The 19,156-nt window shown below is 32.9% G+C and overlaps 1 protein-coding gene across 2 annotated transcripts in view; it reads left to right on the top strand.

The window, feature by feature from the left end:
• The window catches only part of LOC105424793 (adhesion G protein-coupled receptor E3), a 69,227-nt gene that overhangs the window by 1,625 nt on the left and 48,446 nt on the right, over positions 1-19,156 (top strand). For both annotated transcript variants that reach the window (XM_089073128.1, XM_011635223.2), the window contains one exon: positions 4,027-4,224. In XM_089073128.1, coding sequence (XP_088929254.1) covers positions 4,046-4,224 — 179 coding nt within the window. In that variant the 5' untranslated portion in view covers positions 4,027-4,045. The remainder of the gene's footprint in view (positions 1-4,026; positions 4,225-19,156) is intronic.

A 19,156-nucleotide genomic window follows, 5' to 3' on the forward strand; every position in this document is an offset into this window, starting at 1 on the left:
CAGATATATTTTATAAAAACTTTTATAAAAGTGTTATATAAAATTTTATGCAGATATTTTTTGTATTTTATCAATTTTTTTTACAATATTTATCGTAACATTCTTTTTATTAAAAGGTTCAAGCTATTTTTTTCAAAATGGTTTCTATTTGATCTTAAATTTTAAATAAATTGAAACACGTTTGATTAAGTGTGAAAAGAGTAAAAAAACCGTCATGTCAATGTTTATTCATCATATTTGTAAATTGGAATTATGTGATAATAACGATAAATCGATACATCCGTTGTCGATCTATCAGTCACGATTCGCGCTATAGACACATCTCGAATAATACCGCGGAAATACCGCGGAAAGTTTCGAGGACGCGTATGGTGAGGCTCAGAAAATAAAACGATGAGTATTGACTTTTGTGTACGTTCATTCATCGAACACGGCTTGAGAACAGTTGCTCGATATTATCTTCCACGTATTTCCAATACGCGTGCGATAACTGATTCTCGACACGTTATGGATCGATACGCAGAACTATCATCGAATGCCATTAAGCGTTATTACGTAGCATGCAATTGGACTAGTCGACAACTGGTGCTGATTGGTGATAGTTAACGCGACATGTCCCATTTCGTATTTGCGATCGATCGCTCGTAGATCGCGTTTGTCATTACGATATGTCAAACATTTGACGCCTCGTAGCGTTATATTTCACCCAATAGACAAATCCCGCCGCGCATTCTATTGTTAATAAATGTTGGTAAAGTTATAAATCTTCCTTCCTTTTATGATGGAATCTAATCAGTAGCCCGCGATCTTCGAGTGCAAAAAATGATAATAATTTGATAATAATTATGGTAATAATTTTATTCTAATATCAATGTGTCAGAGAAGCCTCTGCACACAATGGAGGAAATGTTAGGAATAGGAATAAATATTAAATTTTATTTAGATGACTAGATATGACTATATTTTATATTTATTTATATCATTACATACGTTACATTTAATTTTTATTCCGAATTTTTAATTTCCAAAATTTAATATTTATTCCCGTTTCTAATTTTTTATTTGCTCCATTGTGCGCAGGTCCCAATGGTTACTGTAACAATCAAAATGTAATTTATATCATAAGGAATAATTATCGTTATATAAATTGGGAGAATAGAATGAAGACGACGTTTATGAAGGAAAATATTACGCAAATGTTAATTATACACGTGTGATTATACACTGGACTAAAGTGCAAAAGTGAATTTTGCACAAACGAGAAGAGCACGGTTTTCGCGCGCTTTTCACATCGTGAATGTCGGATAAAGACCGGAAGCCTGTTAACGTTACGCCGTTACGTTCTACAGCTTGCTTTCTCAGGGGGAAGGCGTCGTTGAAGTTCTCAAGATGGATGATGAATCGTTACTGCGTGAGGAGTATTGTCGTAAAGAAAGGAAAGCCATGTTAGATGTAAAGTTCCCCTTCATTCTTCGCCCAATTAATATTATGCGATTATAACAAAATATAATGAGCAGGAAATCTTTCATTTTTGTTAGAGAAATAGCGAAATGTAATTAAGTATTTTATTAAGTAATATTTTTGATATATTTTAAGGATATCGATTTTATATTAAACATTTCAATTATGTTAGTCAACCATCTTAATCATCAGTGGCATAATATTTATTCAATAATAAATTTGGAATAGCATTATTAATTCGCTAACGGTATACAGCAGTTTATAAGAAAGAAAGAAAGACGTTTATAATCTAGATAAAGATTGGATAAAAACAAATATAAGAAATATATAAAGAAAAGTTTATGTCGCTCGAGTAAAGTTTTATTATTAAGTTTTATTATTAATCCAAGATTTTAAAACGGTTGGTTCAATTAAAACTTGATGGTTAAGCTAACAACTTTGAAATTAGCGTACGGCGTATTATTAATTTAAAAATTCCATTCGCTCCCTAGTTCATGAGAAAGATTGATCGATTTGTTGCTACGTGGAAAACTTTTGCTCGTACATCGTTGCCCAAAGTTGACAATGCAAATGTTGTGTTCACAATTAACAAGTTAATTATATTTGATCGGTCAATATCGCCGTTCAGTTATATCTTGTATACGATTTTGCGGCATATCCGTGTTTTCCGCAATAAACTTTCACATTCGCATAAATTATAAAATCGTATACGTCGAATTTAGATAATAAATTGAATTTTGTTTCGGTAAATAAATGTTTATCAAATTGTAACGTATACGTACGGCATGAAGAAACAAAAACATTTAATTATCTATATTAATTATATTATCGCTGAACATATCTGTGATTAATATATTTAAAATAAAATATACAATAGATATGTGATTATCTCTTCTTTTTAGTTTTAATATTTTTGTTTAATAATGATATATTCGCAAAAAGAGACAAAGACAATTCATTAAATCGTTTTACATCCATATAAAATGTTTATCAATATCTTTCAAAATTTCATAATTAGAAAATAATAATTCAAATTATCTGAGTTTATAATTTTAATGATTCAAATATATGAGTCAAACTAATTTTTCACAATTTTTCTAACTGTTGTTAAAATTAATTTTATTTTTAAGATTAATTTGTATTAGTTTGTATTAGTTTTGTCATTTATACTTCCAGATTACATCGATAAATCATTTTTTTTTTATTTATTTGTTTATTTATTTGCATTTATTTATTGCATTTCGCTTTACGATATTTGATTGCATGAAAGTAGTGATATAGACGACGCTTTGAATTGAAACGCGCTAGGTAGTGGAACGAATTGAAATAAATCTGGCGATCGCTAGAACTCGAGTCCAGATGAGTCGAGATCGCGGTTTGCATCGCTCCGGTAAATAATTTGCGAGAAACCGTTGCGGGGAAATAAGACAAGCAATACACCTCGGAGATAATTACTTTCATCATTCTGATTGAAGCTTACGAGTCGGAAACAATGCGAGTTTAATATGTGTGTTTGAAACATTGCTATTTTGCCAGGAATATTTTATGCTTGTGCTAATCTTTTTATTTACGATGGTTCATTTTTGCATTCTTATAGATTCTTTATAAAAAAATATTAATTACATACATGGAAATTTTTTTCGATTTATAATATAATGAGAAAGAAAAACAAATTTTCCCAATTTATTTTATAACTAATGAAGTCGTCTCGTTACTTTATTAAACTAATAAGAGACAGAAGCTGAGAGCATTTCCTATAGTTAAAGTACTGATGTTAGAAGTATGTACTTGGTGCTTTATGATTTTATTTCTTCGTTTTCTGAAATGTTTTTTGTAATTGCTAGAAAAATTAACAAAAAGATATAATTATGTCATACCGAAAAAACTAAATTGCATTATTCTTTATAATAATAATTTAAATAATATTATATCTAGCAACACTATATTATATTTTCATAAATGAAGAAATGAAATTATTATATATGATACACAGACAGTGTAAAGTGTCCTCGTTCTGGTAACGCTAGAGCCAAGGTTTACTCTCAGGACTGTATTCTGATATCGTCCAGAGATATAACAGTAACGTGAGCAGCGACTCGAATATATTACAGAGCTGTTGCCTCGGCTACAGTAATCTCGGATATCTCTAGCGTTTGGAATTGTCAAAATCCATGCCCGTGAGAGTTAATGGCCTCCGTTGCTAATTAAAATTTGCGGCAACGCAAGCCGAGGTTATTGCCTGTAAACGTTTCTCTGGCTCGCGAGCGTTTAAACGTTTATTAATTCGTTCTTCCTTCAGTTTAATCGCAGTCGGGTAAATGGTGAAAATGATATCTGTGCTGTCAGGTGCATTAATTTAATTCGTGTTAATTAAACTTTCTACCTCTCATCGTTTTTCTCTTTCTTTAATTAAACATTACAGCAATAATTAAAAATTCAAAAGCGTGTCTTTTCTCTATATATATATATATATATATATATATAAAAATAATTTTTTCTTCTCTGATTGCCTTTATGTTTACTTTTCATTTGTATTCAGGTTTAATAATTGGATTTACTTTGCAGATGTTGGTATAACGGTGACATGGAGACGCTATATACTGGCGCGATCCACGGTTTTCCGCAGCCCGGCGGCGGAATAGCTAATGGTGTTTCCACGGGAATCGCAAGTTCCTTCGACCAGGATGGCGTGCTTAGCCTTATCGTCGTCCTCGGAGGAAGTCTGTCTCTGGTGGCTCTAGTGTTTGCGTTCATCACCTATAGGCAAGTCTCACTTTAAGCAGACCAAGCATTCACTTGATATTCCGATATTATGGAATTTTTTTCTTTGATACGAAAGCTGACGAATACTGAAGAATATATCAGTAATTGTAGAGTAAAATGTGACAGAAGGAAAGCACGCCGTAATTATAAAATTGAATACCATAAAACATGATAATTATTCTAAATATTCTTAATATTTATAGTATTAAAATATTATATCTTTATTTTTTCTATCTCTCGGGGCATGCTTTTTGCGTGAGGAGTATTCGTTTATTTAATTATTACCGGCAAAAAAGAGAGAACTTAATGAAACATTAATTAATTAATATCTACATCTTGCACATTTTTTTTATTTTCCAATTATGTTCTAGATTAAGCGTTCGTTATGTTATTTTGCGTTATCTCGCTCGTATTCTAGATTTTGACGAAGAATTTAGTTTGATTAATTTTTAACACAATGAAGATAATATTTTGTATTTCTTTTCTTCTCTGCGAATTTTATTAAAGGAAAAGTACAATCAACATTGAAAAATTTGAAAAATTTTTATGATTTAACCATTGTTTAAATTGTACGTTTCCCAAAAATCTTACGAACTTTTAATTTTTTGCGTGCTATATTTCTTAAAAATGTGCAACAGCAGTTTATTCGAGAAATCGGCCAGAAAATTTGATCATTCGCGATACGCCGATCACGTCTTCTTTATATCCTTCTATTTTCGGCACGTCGGCGATTTCATTCGCGGTTCTTATGGATCATCGATTCGTTCATCACAGAGCTAATCGGTGTACCTTTACGTTGAAAGACGATACCGTTGGAATACTAAACGATTTTACGACCGTTTCGACCTTCTTCCATGACCTCGTTTTCGTTCCTCGGAAGAAGTTTCTCTTTTCCTATGTTTTCCCTGCGATCTAATTTCTCAATATCGTACTTTTTTTGGTGGGTGTGCGACCTTAGAAATTTTATCCCGCTGATAATCGAAAAATCGATGATTCGCATTCCTCTTCGCCACAAAAACCTTCACCTTCAAACGTGAATTAAATCATAGTGAAGAAATGAGAATGTTTCACTATACGCGGAAGAAAAAGTAAGAAAAAGAAAGAAACGGACAGAGAGAGAGACAGACAGACAGACAGACAGACAGACAGACAGACAGAGAGAGAGAGAGAGAGAGAGAGAGAGAGAGAGAGAGAGAGAGAGAGAGAGAGAGAGAGAGAGAGAGAGAGAGAGAGAGAGAGAGAGACTGAGAGGAGGGGGGAAAGGTTCATGATCGATCATGTCCCATTCCGGAAATTATCGGGAAATGGGAAAGCGCAACCACGACGTTTCCCTTCGCGCACGATTCGATCCGAGGAGAGACCGGCGATCCTCGATACGGTAGAAAAGACTGGACAAAAGCTATCACCGAAAATGGCATCGATAAAACGCGTCGTTCTTCGACATTCCATCCCGTTCGCCTACTCAATGTAAATCCTTCTCATATTTCGCTTTCGAGAGATTTCGATATATCACGAAAATCGAGGAAAATTTCTTCATATGATGGGTTCATATGTATGGGTCACTGATATCAGTAGATGTCCGTAATATCAGTAAAATGTCCACACTTTCCTTCTTTCGATAACTGTACATTTATAACAGTTGTGAAAAGATAAACTTTTGTCACTCTTTTTAAATTGTTAAATTAACGAAAGTACGAAAAGCAAAAGTAAGTTATATACGTCTGAGAATTTTCGAATTTTTTGCCGAGTTTCCATATCGTCATGTTCAACAGGTCTCCATACGCTTTTCTGTCGGGGTTTTGAACTTATAATGCAGTTTTCTTGCTATACGAGCTTGTACTGAGTTCCGATATCTTGATTCTCATGTCTGATTCAAGATGTACTCCCACGTTTTTAATAAATTATTATCTTATTTTTAATGAAATTTTTAAAGCGTTTTTATTAATTTATTGGTACTATTTATAATAATAATTTAATATATTTTAACATTAATGATTAACACATTAAGTAATTTATCATTAAAAGACGTCTTTCTGTTCGGATTTTCAAAACTGGTATTCAAGAATTTATCTTTTTTTTCTATATTGTTGATAAAATATTATATAACAAAGAAATGGAAGTATCTGCGAAGTAACTTTTATATTTATTTTTTGTTAATAAAATTTCTTCCCCTCCCCTCTCTCTCTCTCTCTCTCTCTCTCTCTCTCTCTTTCAAACACTCGCTTTACTATCGCTTCAGTGGCTAACTAGATTCGTGACAGAAATAATTTTGCGTACGAGATATTATATTTTCTTAGAGAAAAAAATAGCAAAAGTTTTCTCCTTCTCTCTGTGCAGAGAAACGTTCAAGTTAGTTGGTGAGATAGTCGTCAAATAGTCCCAATATCTGGGCAATAATAATAAAATTGTCTTTTTCTTCTATCTCTATCTCTTTCTTTTTCTATTTCATTTTCCATTATCGAGTTCCGTCTTTCTTCCGCTTTTTCTCTGTATTTTTCGAAGAAAAAGCAAAAATCGCTCACTACTGACGGTCACGTTCGTTTATTCACGTTTCGTATATCCAATCGTTTGATATTTCAATAACGCAGACGAATTGTTAGCTTTTCATTATGATGGTACATATTACTATTTTCGTTTCTTTATTTTGCTTATCTATTTTTTGTTTTTTTTTTGTTTTTTTTTTTACTTTATCACTATTCTACATTATTCCACTTATCCATTTTTCTCCTTTCTCTCGAAAGAGGAATGCGTTTTATATACACTCTTATACATCACGTATTTTGATTGCGTTATTTTACGATTATCCTTATATGCATTTTAATATTCTAGAAATTGTAATTCTCGTTGCATTATGCGGAAAGATAAACCATGGTTTTTTTATTTTTCCTTTTACTTATTTTTTATACCTCTAGCAATAAACCGGATAGTATAATCAGAATGCTCGACCTCGTTACAACGATTCCATCGGCATTCGATGAGAGGACGTTTGATGCTATTCCCGTATAAATTACTTGCGGTCAGGGCTAAATTCAAATTGATATTTAATCGGTAATCAATTCAGCGCGTATTCAATATCGGTCAATGATACCACTTCATTTATTTCCTTCATTGCATCTGACAGTTTTCGAAATTGACTTTCCATTACAAAACGATTCTATACGATTTTGCATAATTTTCTTATCATATATGCAAAAGCATGCATTTAATTTTACTTTACAATATAATTAATTACCAAATGATATAAAAATGATATAAAAATTCAGTTACAATTGAGATTTACATAGTTAATCTTTTATAAAAAGTGAGGCAGAAGAGATGAACAAAATTATTTTATATTTTTATACTTTATAAATTGGAAAAATAATGCTTTGAAAGTGATTTATGTAATATTAAATTATTATTTATATAAACTGCTAAAGCATTAAATTAATCAAATTTAAATAATTAAAAAATGAAATTTGGATTTCAAATTTTATATGTATGTATATATAAAATATGTGTATATTCTTTGACTATGTTTCTAATATTTATAAAATGATTGGATCTGAGAATTAAATGGGGAATGATGAAAGGTAGAAATTAAATCGTGTTTATAATTTCGGTTACAGAGATAATGGTACTGGACTCGAGTGCCGAGAGAATACCTGAGAATCCGAATAAAACTGAATATCGTAATATTACACCGTAATATCTGAAATGCAATATTTCGCGACGACTTTCATACGGGCAGTGTTTTAATTTCCGTTATTCCGTTACGTGACTGGGCGAGTTCGCACGAATACACCCACGAGTACACCCTCGTACGTGTGTGAATCCTTTAAATAGGGGCTTTTTGCCGGACGCTATTGTGGAGAACGAGATTACGATGTACATCCAGTAAGCTACCCGTACATTATGATTGTTACAAATTTAATGCTTCCATTTCGAGTGTATGATAATAGGTTAAGCTCGCCGCACTATGTCCGTGAACATTTTTAATTAAAAACACTCTATGCACATGCAGTTTTTTTTCCTAGTATGAATTATACCGAGATAGAACGATAAGAATTAATGTCCGTTCGGTTGACGTGTAAAAGGGAAGAAATCAAAATGCGCAACCTAATCTCTCTAGTGCGTGCATGATTTAATGAGATAAAATTTTATTAAATGGACATTTGACCCTTTAAGAGCGGACTCGCCAATTTTATTTTAATGCAGAAGGGCAAGTACAAAAATTTTAACTAAAAGCGCCAAAATCTACTTAGTATCGAGATATAATCTTATTATCTAAAATTAACCAAGTTTAAACGTGTGCCTAATCTTAATACGACATACGTTAATAAATTAAAATTAATTAATCATACATTTTTATTTTAAGCTATTAAATTATTTATATTAAAATATTATTTTGAGCTATTAATTAAAGGCGATACATCTTGATACGTCAAGCCACTGATCTTTACAATTAAAAAAAGTTTTAGGCATGATTGAATTTTGATGGTAGATACGTTGATTAGATAAACTAAATTAAATTAACTAAATTAAATTGCCATAATTTGCTAATTTTCTTTTAATGCGTGCAATATTTATGAATATATGCAATCATCATGAAATTGATTGAAATAATTTTTAGGAAAATATATATGGTATCTCCGTTAAAGATATTTCTGTTACGCTATTAATGCCATTATTGTAGACCTGTGGTGGGCAATTTCAAGCGCCCATTATTCATGCGCGTCACGTGAATTCGAACCGCGCGGTTCGGCAATCCACGATTATCCGCCAAATTTTCAAATGTGGGGCCTGATAATTCATACCATCGTCCAGCGCGCTGCATTATTCCACACGACTCGTTACAATCTCTGATAATCAACCGATATTCCAACGGGATGTGCAAAATCGTTTTACAACGTGCATTTATTGTCCCCGAAAAATGCAGATCGCGATTGATACATTAACTGCTCGACTTAACGATGTTGGACATTAATTATTATGTAATTGATCGCTTCATCGTTACAGATTATTTTACTTAAATTTTTTTGACATTTAATTAAATTAACGGCGAGATTATAAAATTTTTAATAATTGAGTTTGTCTTTTGTGTTTGTATATTAAAAAAAAAATTCATATATTAAAGTATTAATATTTATTATTAAATTGAAAAATTTAATTATTCCTACTTTGAAAAAGATATAAAAAAAGTACTCTTAATATTTGTTTAAATTTATTAAAAATGGGGATTAAATTTAAAATTTTTTAATTTATTAGAAATAAAGTTGAATGTTTCTGAAGTTTTAAAGTTCCATAGAACATAGTTCGATCGTTAATTGGCTTCATCATAATCGCATAATTATGCCATTAGGCTTGCCCACGTCGCTTTATCGTAGATCTCCTATTAGATACTAACGGTTAATTAAATGTTCGTACTCGGAAAGTCGAGCGGTATTGTGTTACATAGTACGGAAATTATGTTAAGCGGGGTTTCATGTTCCGGCAAGGTGGGCGACTGCAATTAAGCGCATCTTGCACCGCGTCGCATCGAGCCAGAACGGGAGAATGAGAGCGAGAGCGAAAGCGAGCGAGCGAGAGAGAGAGAGAGAGAGAGAGAGAGAGAGAGAGAGAGAGAGAGAGAGAGAGAGAGAGAGAGAGAGGCGTATCGCAGGCCGAGAACAGTGATGAGACGAGACGGAGAGGGTGGAGCGTTTAACTTCGTTTTCACGTTACCCTTAACGATGTTAAAATCGCTGTGATAATCTATCGCCGAGGCAATATCGTTAAGCCGTCTATCCTATCTATTAAGCCATCTATTACATCCGATAGATTTCAGCCGGTTGCACCCCGCACCGACGAAATTCATCTTTGGTAATGGACTGTCCCTTGACTAACGAACTAGCGAGGGAATATCCAACCGATACGCGCGTCATGTGCGATGACGAGCCCATCCGCACAAGAGAACGTTCGCAACGACGTGGCATACAAAGGAATTAATTGGAAATCGTGTTACGTCTGACAAATTGCACCGTGATTCTCAATCTCATTATCGGTATTATGGTATCATCTATATTATCGCCTATTTTACCATATTATTTTTCGTGATACAGAGAGATCAATGCACTTAAGATGAAGTTATATAAGCCGCATGAAATAAATCTGATTTAATGTGAAAATATCTTTCAGTTTACACAAATTTATTTTATAAATATTCTTTAGAGAGAATGTAGAAGTAGCTCGATATTCCCTGTATCAAAAATCAGATTGTTGCAAATTGTTTATTTAAACCATAAAGCTTTTCCAGCTTCTCCAGCTTTCTCTTCTCTTCTTTTCCATGAAAATTTACTCTTTGTAGCTTGACTCTGATATTACTTTCAAAGTTTTAAGTAAATTTATCCAGCAAAATATAATAACTAATTACTAATTTTACAGCCTTATCTCGGTGTTTTTCATCCGTCTCTCTTTATCTCTATTATTATTATCAATAGCACGACCCATATACTTACATTTACACGATGGAACAATCTACGGTACACGAAAGATACTTGCGATAGCTTGCTATATATCGAGGTTAAAATGATTAACATACCGTATAACGATACGAGGGTGTGCTTCCGTGGAAGCCCCGGGAGGGTAATTTCTTCCCCCGAATGCATCCCGGGATAATTCGACGCGCGCGCTTCCTTAGCGCTCTTGCTCCGATAACGGTTTATCGAGTTGCCGCGCATTGTTAGATTACGTAATTTGAGTTTAATCTCCGCGTAATTAGGGACGTGCATCTACGGTACTTTGCCACGGGAGGAGGGGGGGGGAGGAGAGGCAGGAGATAGATGGGGGAGCGGACGGCGAAGATACATTATGTAACTTGCGGTACTCGACTTGCCTCTCGCCCACGTTATCGCCGCACGACAGTGTAAAACTGATATCGATATTTTTTACGTAACTGTCCGAGACAATAATTATGTATCGGACATGAAAAAGATATGCACTTGTATTAATTTAATTGCATATAGTGATAAAAAATATGTCGTCATTTAATTAACATATTACGTTGATTACGTTGCGCATTGTACGAGCGTCAATTATATTTTATTTAAACTCGAGGCAATAAGTCTTCTAAACATTTTCAGTAGTAAATAAAAATAACAAAAATAATATCAATAAAAATTTATAATGCCATTATAAATTCAGCGATAAAGCTTTATGTTTTTCATTTTTGTAAGAGAATGGGAGTACCAAAATAAATGTATACAACTCGAGAATATGATAAAGACAGAAGTATTAAAGTACAAGTATCTATATATTTTTTTAGATGATGCATTTTTAAATAATTTTTTAGAAATTTTAAAGATATTTCGTCATGTCTTTATCTGTATAAATTTTTAAGTTTGTTACTTCTAGTTCGATAGCCTTTATCCTCAAGTATCATTTAGGATATTTACCGAAGGGATTAATGGGCCAGCTTATCGCGACGATGTAAGCTACACTGCTTTCAGTAGTATTGCCGCAGGTTGTTCCGGTGTGCTGACACCTGGTCGTTTAATCGCTTCGAAGCCGCCTCAGTGAGAGCGCTTAAACTCGCGAACTCCGATTGCGCTATTCCGGAACTTTAGCGAGCCGTAGTTGTGGCGACGATGTGGTCCGAACTAGCCTAACTTTTTAGATTTACGATCGTGATCTCTGCTTAGATCCACAGAGATTGATCGGACCGGTTTGGACTTCGGATATAATCGGAATCTGACATGCGCATGACGTAAGAGATGTTTACGCAGATTATCAATTCATCAATTACATGTATATTATATAAATTATCTATTATAATTATCTTCTCTATTTGCAATTTATTATCAAAATTTGATATAATTATGTAATATGTTGCGAAGCACGATAATGTACTATTTCATTCCAAGTATCATGAATAGTTATCGAGTTATCGTTGTATTTGCTTTAATGCAAATTCTAGTTACGATGAATAAATTAATATTTTACCTCTAATTATGAATTATTTTTTAATAATTTTATGTAATTATTTCAAATAAAAAAGTAATAATATTTCGCTATTATTTTGTAAATAAAGTAATTTAGTAATATGAGACATGCCATAGAAGAAAAATTTAAATTATACCATCTAGAATTTATCAATAAGGATTGAATCTTTTTTATAAAAACTGTTTAGTACATTTTTGTTAAAATCGTATTCTTTATCGTATATCGCATGCACGGGAGAAATTTTAAAATTTTTCCAAGCGTGATTTTTCTCTTCGACTTTTACTACTTGACAATTAAGCAAACGTCTAATAAGAGGCATTCGGCAAATAAATTAATTTAATAATCAATAGTCGTTTTGGAATTAATTCGAAGAGTAACGTTGATTGCTAGTGAGTTAAATGTCAGACGAAGCTGCTTTAACCGAGCCAGCCTCCACCTTCGCAGTTTCACAACTTTGAAAGGCGGCGGCAGTGGCTCTCGTTATCCTCATCAGGGTGATTTAGACGACCCGATTCGGTTGTCGGCAAAGTTCAACCGCAAACGCCGACTGCGGTCGTGTTCACGACGGAATATCTCGGACTGTATGAGAAAGAATTGGCGAATCATGCGAGTCGCGGAGTCTTATATTCGTCTTATATCTATCAAACAACTCAAATAATGCTTCTATCTTGCATCGTTCGTATCGTATTAAATTATTAACATTAACATTATATAATATTAATTTGAATCAATATGATTAGAATGTTTCCCATGATATTCTATTAATTATTTTTTGGCTCATGAAAAAATTAGCTAAATTAATATACGAATTTGAATTATTAATTGAATAAATGTTGAATAGATTTTCAAGTGAAGTTTAATTCGCGCTTGAGAGCGTAAAGTTTTTGATTTAATATTATATATAGCAAGGTATAAATTATAGCCTTACTTTGAGATAAGTAATTATTATTTATATCTATATTTATATTATACATTTATATATTATATCTATTTTTGAACCAGTTTGAAATTCCGAATCATTTCAAATTGTAAAAGCAATTTACTTAAAACATTTGCAAATATGTCTTAAGCTACAAAACTCTTTATTTGAATAACGATTAAGGCAAGCGCGCTCTCTATATTTCTCATTTAGATTCTTTGTATTTTTCATCATCAGTATTTCGAAATTTGATTCGAAATAATTGTTTTATCTATATCCTAATTAGAATGAGTGAATTAAAATGCACGATGCACATTGTAATCCCAATCATAATGCGTTGCACCGGGCGTTGCTTCATTATGCTCGAAGTCCGAGTAATCATTTATTTAAACGCGACATTCATGTCAATCTCATCGGCCGTTTAATTAAATGCCACGGAGCATGAAAATTATTTTGATGAACGCGCTTGTGATGACGCCGTCGAATTGCATACTGTTTTGTCGCAAATATGTATGTGCTCGACACACGCGTTGTCGATTAAATTGCATTTAATGCTTACGATGTAAACAAGTGACAGCATACGCTTGGCGAATATTATATATAATTTTAATGATAAAATCCTCTGTTCCCTACAAAGTAATATATACTAATATATACTAATATATACTTCGGTGAAAAATTAATAATAAATTAAAATCTCGAGAAAATCAAGATCTTTTATTTTTACAGTATTTTCAAACCTAAGATGAATTTTTCGAATTCGAAGAAGGCACGTATCTATATTCTTTCTTTTCGCATTATATTGTTATTTTCTGTTATTTGGACGGCTTTATCTCGGTGGATTAAAATATTGATTAATTTTTATAAATTTATCCTTCAAAATTACGATTTAACTAAATATTAATACATTAAATATTAATAATTATGCGCGAAATATAGAATTATGCATTTGCTATAATTAATTACATATGAATCATGCGTCATTGTATACGATTAAATTCGACTTAAATACGACTGAAAAAGACTGAATTGTCTACTGTAACATCCCGATCGGCCATTTATGTGCTTCATGAATAAATGAATAATATACCGTCTTCGAGGTTCGTTTTGTGGAGGAAGTAGTTCATACCAACGCTCGTGCAGCTGGTCGAGCTACGAACATGTTTATCCACTTTCTCGCTTGCATCTTGAAGTGAAGTCCCGCATCCGCAGCGGTTAATCCACGGGGATTAATTATTTACGAAGCATTTTGACCGTTTATGTTCAAAGAAATAGAGAGAGAGAGAGAGAGAGAGAGAGAGAGAGAGAGAGAGAGAGAGAGCCATCCTTTTGATGGAATTCCTCTTTTAAAACTTTCGAATCGGAATAAAATTAAAACTTTTCAACTTGGCAAATCACGAAAATTACGATTGCAGATACTAGTATTTTTACTTTATATATTTTTACATTTTTTTTATTTTATCTTATCTTATAACTTTTTATTTTACCATTTTATTTTCTTTTAAAAAATATTAAATTTTCTTATATGCTAAATTTTATGTTACTATTAAATTCCACATGTGCGTACATGTGTGATAAATTCTTAATATTGAATGCGTCCTCAAACATTTCGCATAAGAGAAAGAAAGAATAAAGAAAAGAACGAATATATTATGTAATGGACGAACACACATGTTAAGTTTTTCTTCGTGGCTTGATCGAGTCAATTTGACTTCGCTAAAAACATAAAAGCCAACATATCGTCTTGTCAGCTAAATTATCGTCCTCTTCTTCTACTTGCCTTTATTTTTCCCTTAAAGCCTTAATCCCTTCTTGACTCTAAATCTCTCCGTGCACTTAATTCGTCTCACTCACCCGCGAAGCCGCGAGGGGAGTAAAAAGGCAGTATAATGGCTTTAAAAAGCTCATGGGGAAAAGACGTGGTGATTGCCTGGCGAAACGGAGAAGAGAAGTAAAAGCTAAAGTAAAGCGGAGATTTTTGCCCGAGTAAGCGGCTTATGAAGACTATAGTGTAGCTCTTGAGAGATGTGATATATGGGAGATGGGTGACCTGGAAGAAAAATGCGTTACATGCGAATACATTACTAAAATGTCGATATCTCTTTGACAGGTTGAAATAAGTAGAAATCGTAATTGAATAATTAATCGTACAAATGTTCCATTCATATTTTGATTATGTCATAAATAATTGCTTTTCAGTCGACAATAAATCACAGATAGAACTTTGCTAAAAAGGAACGTAGTAATATGGTTCACATAAAAATGAATTATATTGTTAATTAATAATTGATGTGTATGCATTTGTTAATATTTATTATCTCTAAATAAAAAGTTTAAATTCTAGTTGCAATTTTTATTTGATAGCAATTAGAAATTTAAGCATTCTAATATGAAATAGCTATAATTTCTGGAGCATTGTGGTTACCAAATCCGTTCCCCAGGTGAGTCACGTACAACAATGTTATCCATGGTCGTGATCGATCGCGGCTCTACCAAAACGATGCGAAACATCCCCACGAGCTCTCCCTCGACATTCCTGGTTGTCAGCCGATTCAGCTTCTTCTTCTTTTTTCTCTTTCCCACGATTCTCTCTTCTTCTCCTCTCGCAAGAAAAACTAATTTTACAAGTCTTTGAAAACTTAAGTACATAATGGAGATTTGAAATCTTCGATCCACGTGTGTGTCTACGAAGAGAAGAAATTTAAATTTCAAATCAACCGCATATGCGCGCTTTTTGTTCGCGCGTTGAACTTTCGCAAAAAAAAAAAAAAGGGGGGGAGAATTGGCGGCGAATCAACGAAAAAAAAAGAAAAAAAAAGAAAAAAAAAAGAAAAAAAAGAAAAAAAAGAAAGGACTGAGGAGGCAGGATTTCCATGGCGGCGCGTTGATTTTTTTCGCAAGTAAAGTATCAATTTCGCAAAGGCGAGCGGAAAAATTTTAATTAAACGGTGCAACGAGTGCGCTCGGGCACACGCGCGCGATTGAAAAGTTAGCTTAATCGTTTTGCTTTCATGTCTCCCAAACTTCAGCCAATTTTTCCCCCAATAAATTTAAATGCTTTAAATGCGTTTTTATGACGCAGTGTATTTTCCCTTTTATTTTTGAGCACAAGTATTTATTCGTTGAAACTTTCGTTATTAAGAATATGCGGTAGATCGCATATGTCTATTTTAATAAGGTAAGGCGATTTCGTTAGGGTCTTGTTATAAAAATTTTTCTTGCATTATTTTTGTTCATAAAATTCTTTAAGTCAATACATTTTGTCGATACTATTTGAAATATTCTAGAGCGATATCTCTGATGATGATGAGTTAAAATATTGAAATCAAATATTGATGTCAAATACGAATATACATGAATCCAAATTTCGCATTCAAAGTTACAGAGATGTGAACATTTTCCTGGTTTAAAATAGCTCGTCACTTGGGAAAAATTAATATTACATTACGAATATTTGCATTCTATGTTTTTCTACACACATATGTTTATTTGCAATTCTCGATTGTATCGTATGAATAACTAAATACTATACGCGCATCACAAATAATTTTCAAATCGTCCTTAATAAACTGATATTTTTCTAAGATTTTATAATTTTAATATAATTATTTTAATATTATAATTTTCTTCTCTCTTTATATTTAAAGAAAATCCTTTTTTTCTTATAATCTTTATTAAATAATTAAATTTGAAATGGAACAACATGGACAGATATGCTGCGATGGTCCATTAAATTTCAACAAAAAATATGAATAATTTTCACAGTGGACAGTGTTTGAAAAATATATAAATTATAAAAAAATAAGCTCGATTTAATATTAAAGCTCGAGATACGAGAGATCGTGGGCTGAATACTTTTATCCCATCGTGTAAGATAGAAGATTTGAGTTCTTCTCGCGCACGGCCTTACTCGCATCAATTTACCTCGTATGCGCCAAAATTGTTTCTTATTCTTACGCAGTGCCTCGTGCAAAGGGCTTCTAATCCGCACATCAAACGAGGCTTACGCCCGCCGGCGAGCAATTTCAAGAGACTTTGGGAGAATTCACCGCGCTCTCGCGTACGTGGCATAAGCAAACGTTTAAAATGGCAAATCCCGAGCCGTCGGTAAAGTTGGACTAGTTTAGTTTCGCAAAAGCCACACACACACACACACACACACACACACACACACACACACACACACACACACACACACACACACACACATCGCCCTCGTAATCTCTCGTGACCTATCGCCGTTATGTTTTCTCACGTCCCTAGAATAATGTCTCACCCCCACGTGCGCACATATCGATTGTCCCAAATCTCACGCTGTAAATTTCGGCGTCTGCCTGCTCATTTGCGCGCGAGAATCCGTTTATATCCGTTTATCATTTATTACTTTTTATATTTCTGAATCCTATACATTGCCAGTGTTCATGAAATCTTTTAGTTGAAATCTTTTAATTTTATCTTTAAATTAATGGACACATAATACAAGCAATGGATCGCGATATACTATGTTGTTTTGTATGTATATATAAAAAAACGAACGCGAATATTTTATAAAATGATATTTTCTTGTAAAAAAAAAAAAAAAAAAAACCGTGACAAAAAGTGTGGCTTTCAACAGCATTGAATTAATAAAAGTTGATGACTATCGGTTTGGAACTGTCACCGTCAAATCAGCGACCGTGATATTGACTTGATATTGTAAAAAAATAATATCGGCAGGTATGATAGATTGTCTCTCTCTGATTCTGTTGCGTAAAATTTGGTATGCGATAACTGATTTTACATACATGCTTAAAGGCGACCGATCCTTTTTAAAATGTCATGAACAAATTAGTTTTACGTTTTAAAAATAACTTAAATAAAGCAAGCAAGAGACTCGAAAATTTTTTCCCATATACTTGTCTTTGGACGCATAATTTAAGTTTAATGTAAATTTTTAATTGGATTAATTTATCGTAATAGATTTATAATTAAATATTATTTTACTTTAAACAAGTTTCAAACATTGATGCGTCGTAAGCTCTCGTATATATATATATATGGTGTTTGGCACGCTGTATTGTCTCCTAATTGCATATTGGGTTATATAAAATGCTGCTGATGCAGATATAAATTAGCTTCTTTGATGCTGCCAATCATTATTCGTGCATGTCATTATTAATAATCGCGTAACGTCAGAAACGAACATTCAGGAACCACCAATTTGCTGAGAGTGCCTTTCGGTTGTATGCAATTTATCGATTAACAGGATAGAAATTGACAGTAATTTATTGCGCTATTAAATTTATATATTCACAGCATTTAATATCATTAATTTCCTAGAAATTAATATAATATTTATAATATCAGGCAAAAATATATCCCAATATTTAATTAACCATTTTATCATGAAATATTATAGGAAGAAATTATTTCTTAGTTTCAAAGTCTTTATTAAGTTCGCGCAATTAGCTCAAAGTTCGTGCGTAATTAGTCCAACGCCGTCGATCTTTTAATTAGCAATTCTATCTCACGAGAAAGACAATATCTAGATTCAAATTTTATCGAAAATTCGCATTGCTCAAGATTATTTATGTATTTGTCATAATTAATTGTCAATGTACATACGGTTGGTTTTATTTAAAGATGACATTTTCCAGTATTATATTTTATCGAAGGCTTATGTAACTAGTTTAGGTTTCTACCTGCCTGATAAAATGTTTTTGTAAGATCACGAGATCCGAGAAACATGATCAAAGGAGAAACATGATCGTTCATCGATGTCGAGAAATTAATTCGATCGAAAAAGCCCTTATAAGCCGGTATAGATGTACTCGAAGTACACACGGTGTTAACACAACGATAACGTCACTTCCGCGCTACATAGCTATTTTCACTATGTCTCTAGGAAAAGCTATTAATTAATTAAGTTAATGTCGGTTGCTTCTAGCGAGCTACCTTCATCAAGATGTCGCGAAAGATGCGTTTCCGAATCTTAGCCTAAAGGCTATTAAAGTGCAAGACCTTATCAAACGGAGACCATTAAAGTAAATGGAAACGTTGTCCGGATCTTCCTCT

This window comes from Pogonomyrmex barbatus, unplaced genomic scaffold, assembly GCF_055798465.1.
Source record: "Pogonomyrmex barbatus isolate J1 unplaced genomic scaffold, ASM5579846v1 scaffold14, whole genome shotgun sequence".
Lineage (NCBI taxonomy): Eukaryota > Metazoa > Arthropoda > Insecta > Hymenoptera > Formicidae > Pogonomyrmex > Pogonomyrmex barbatus.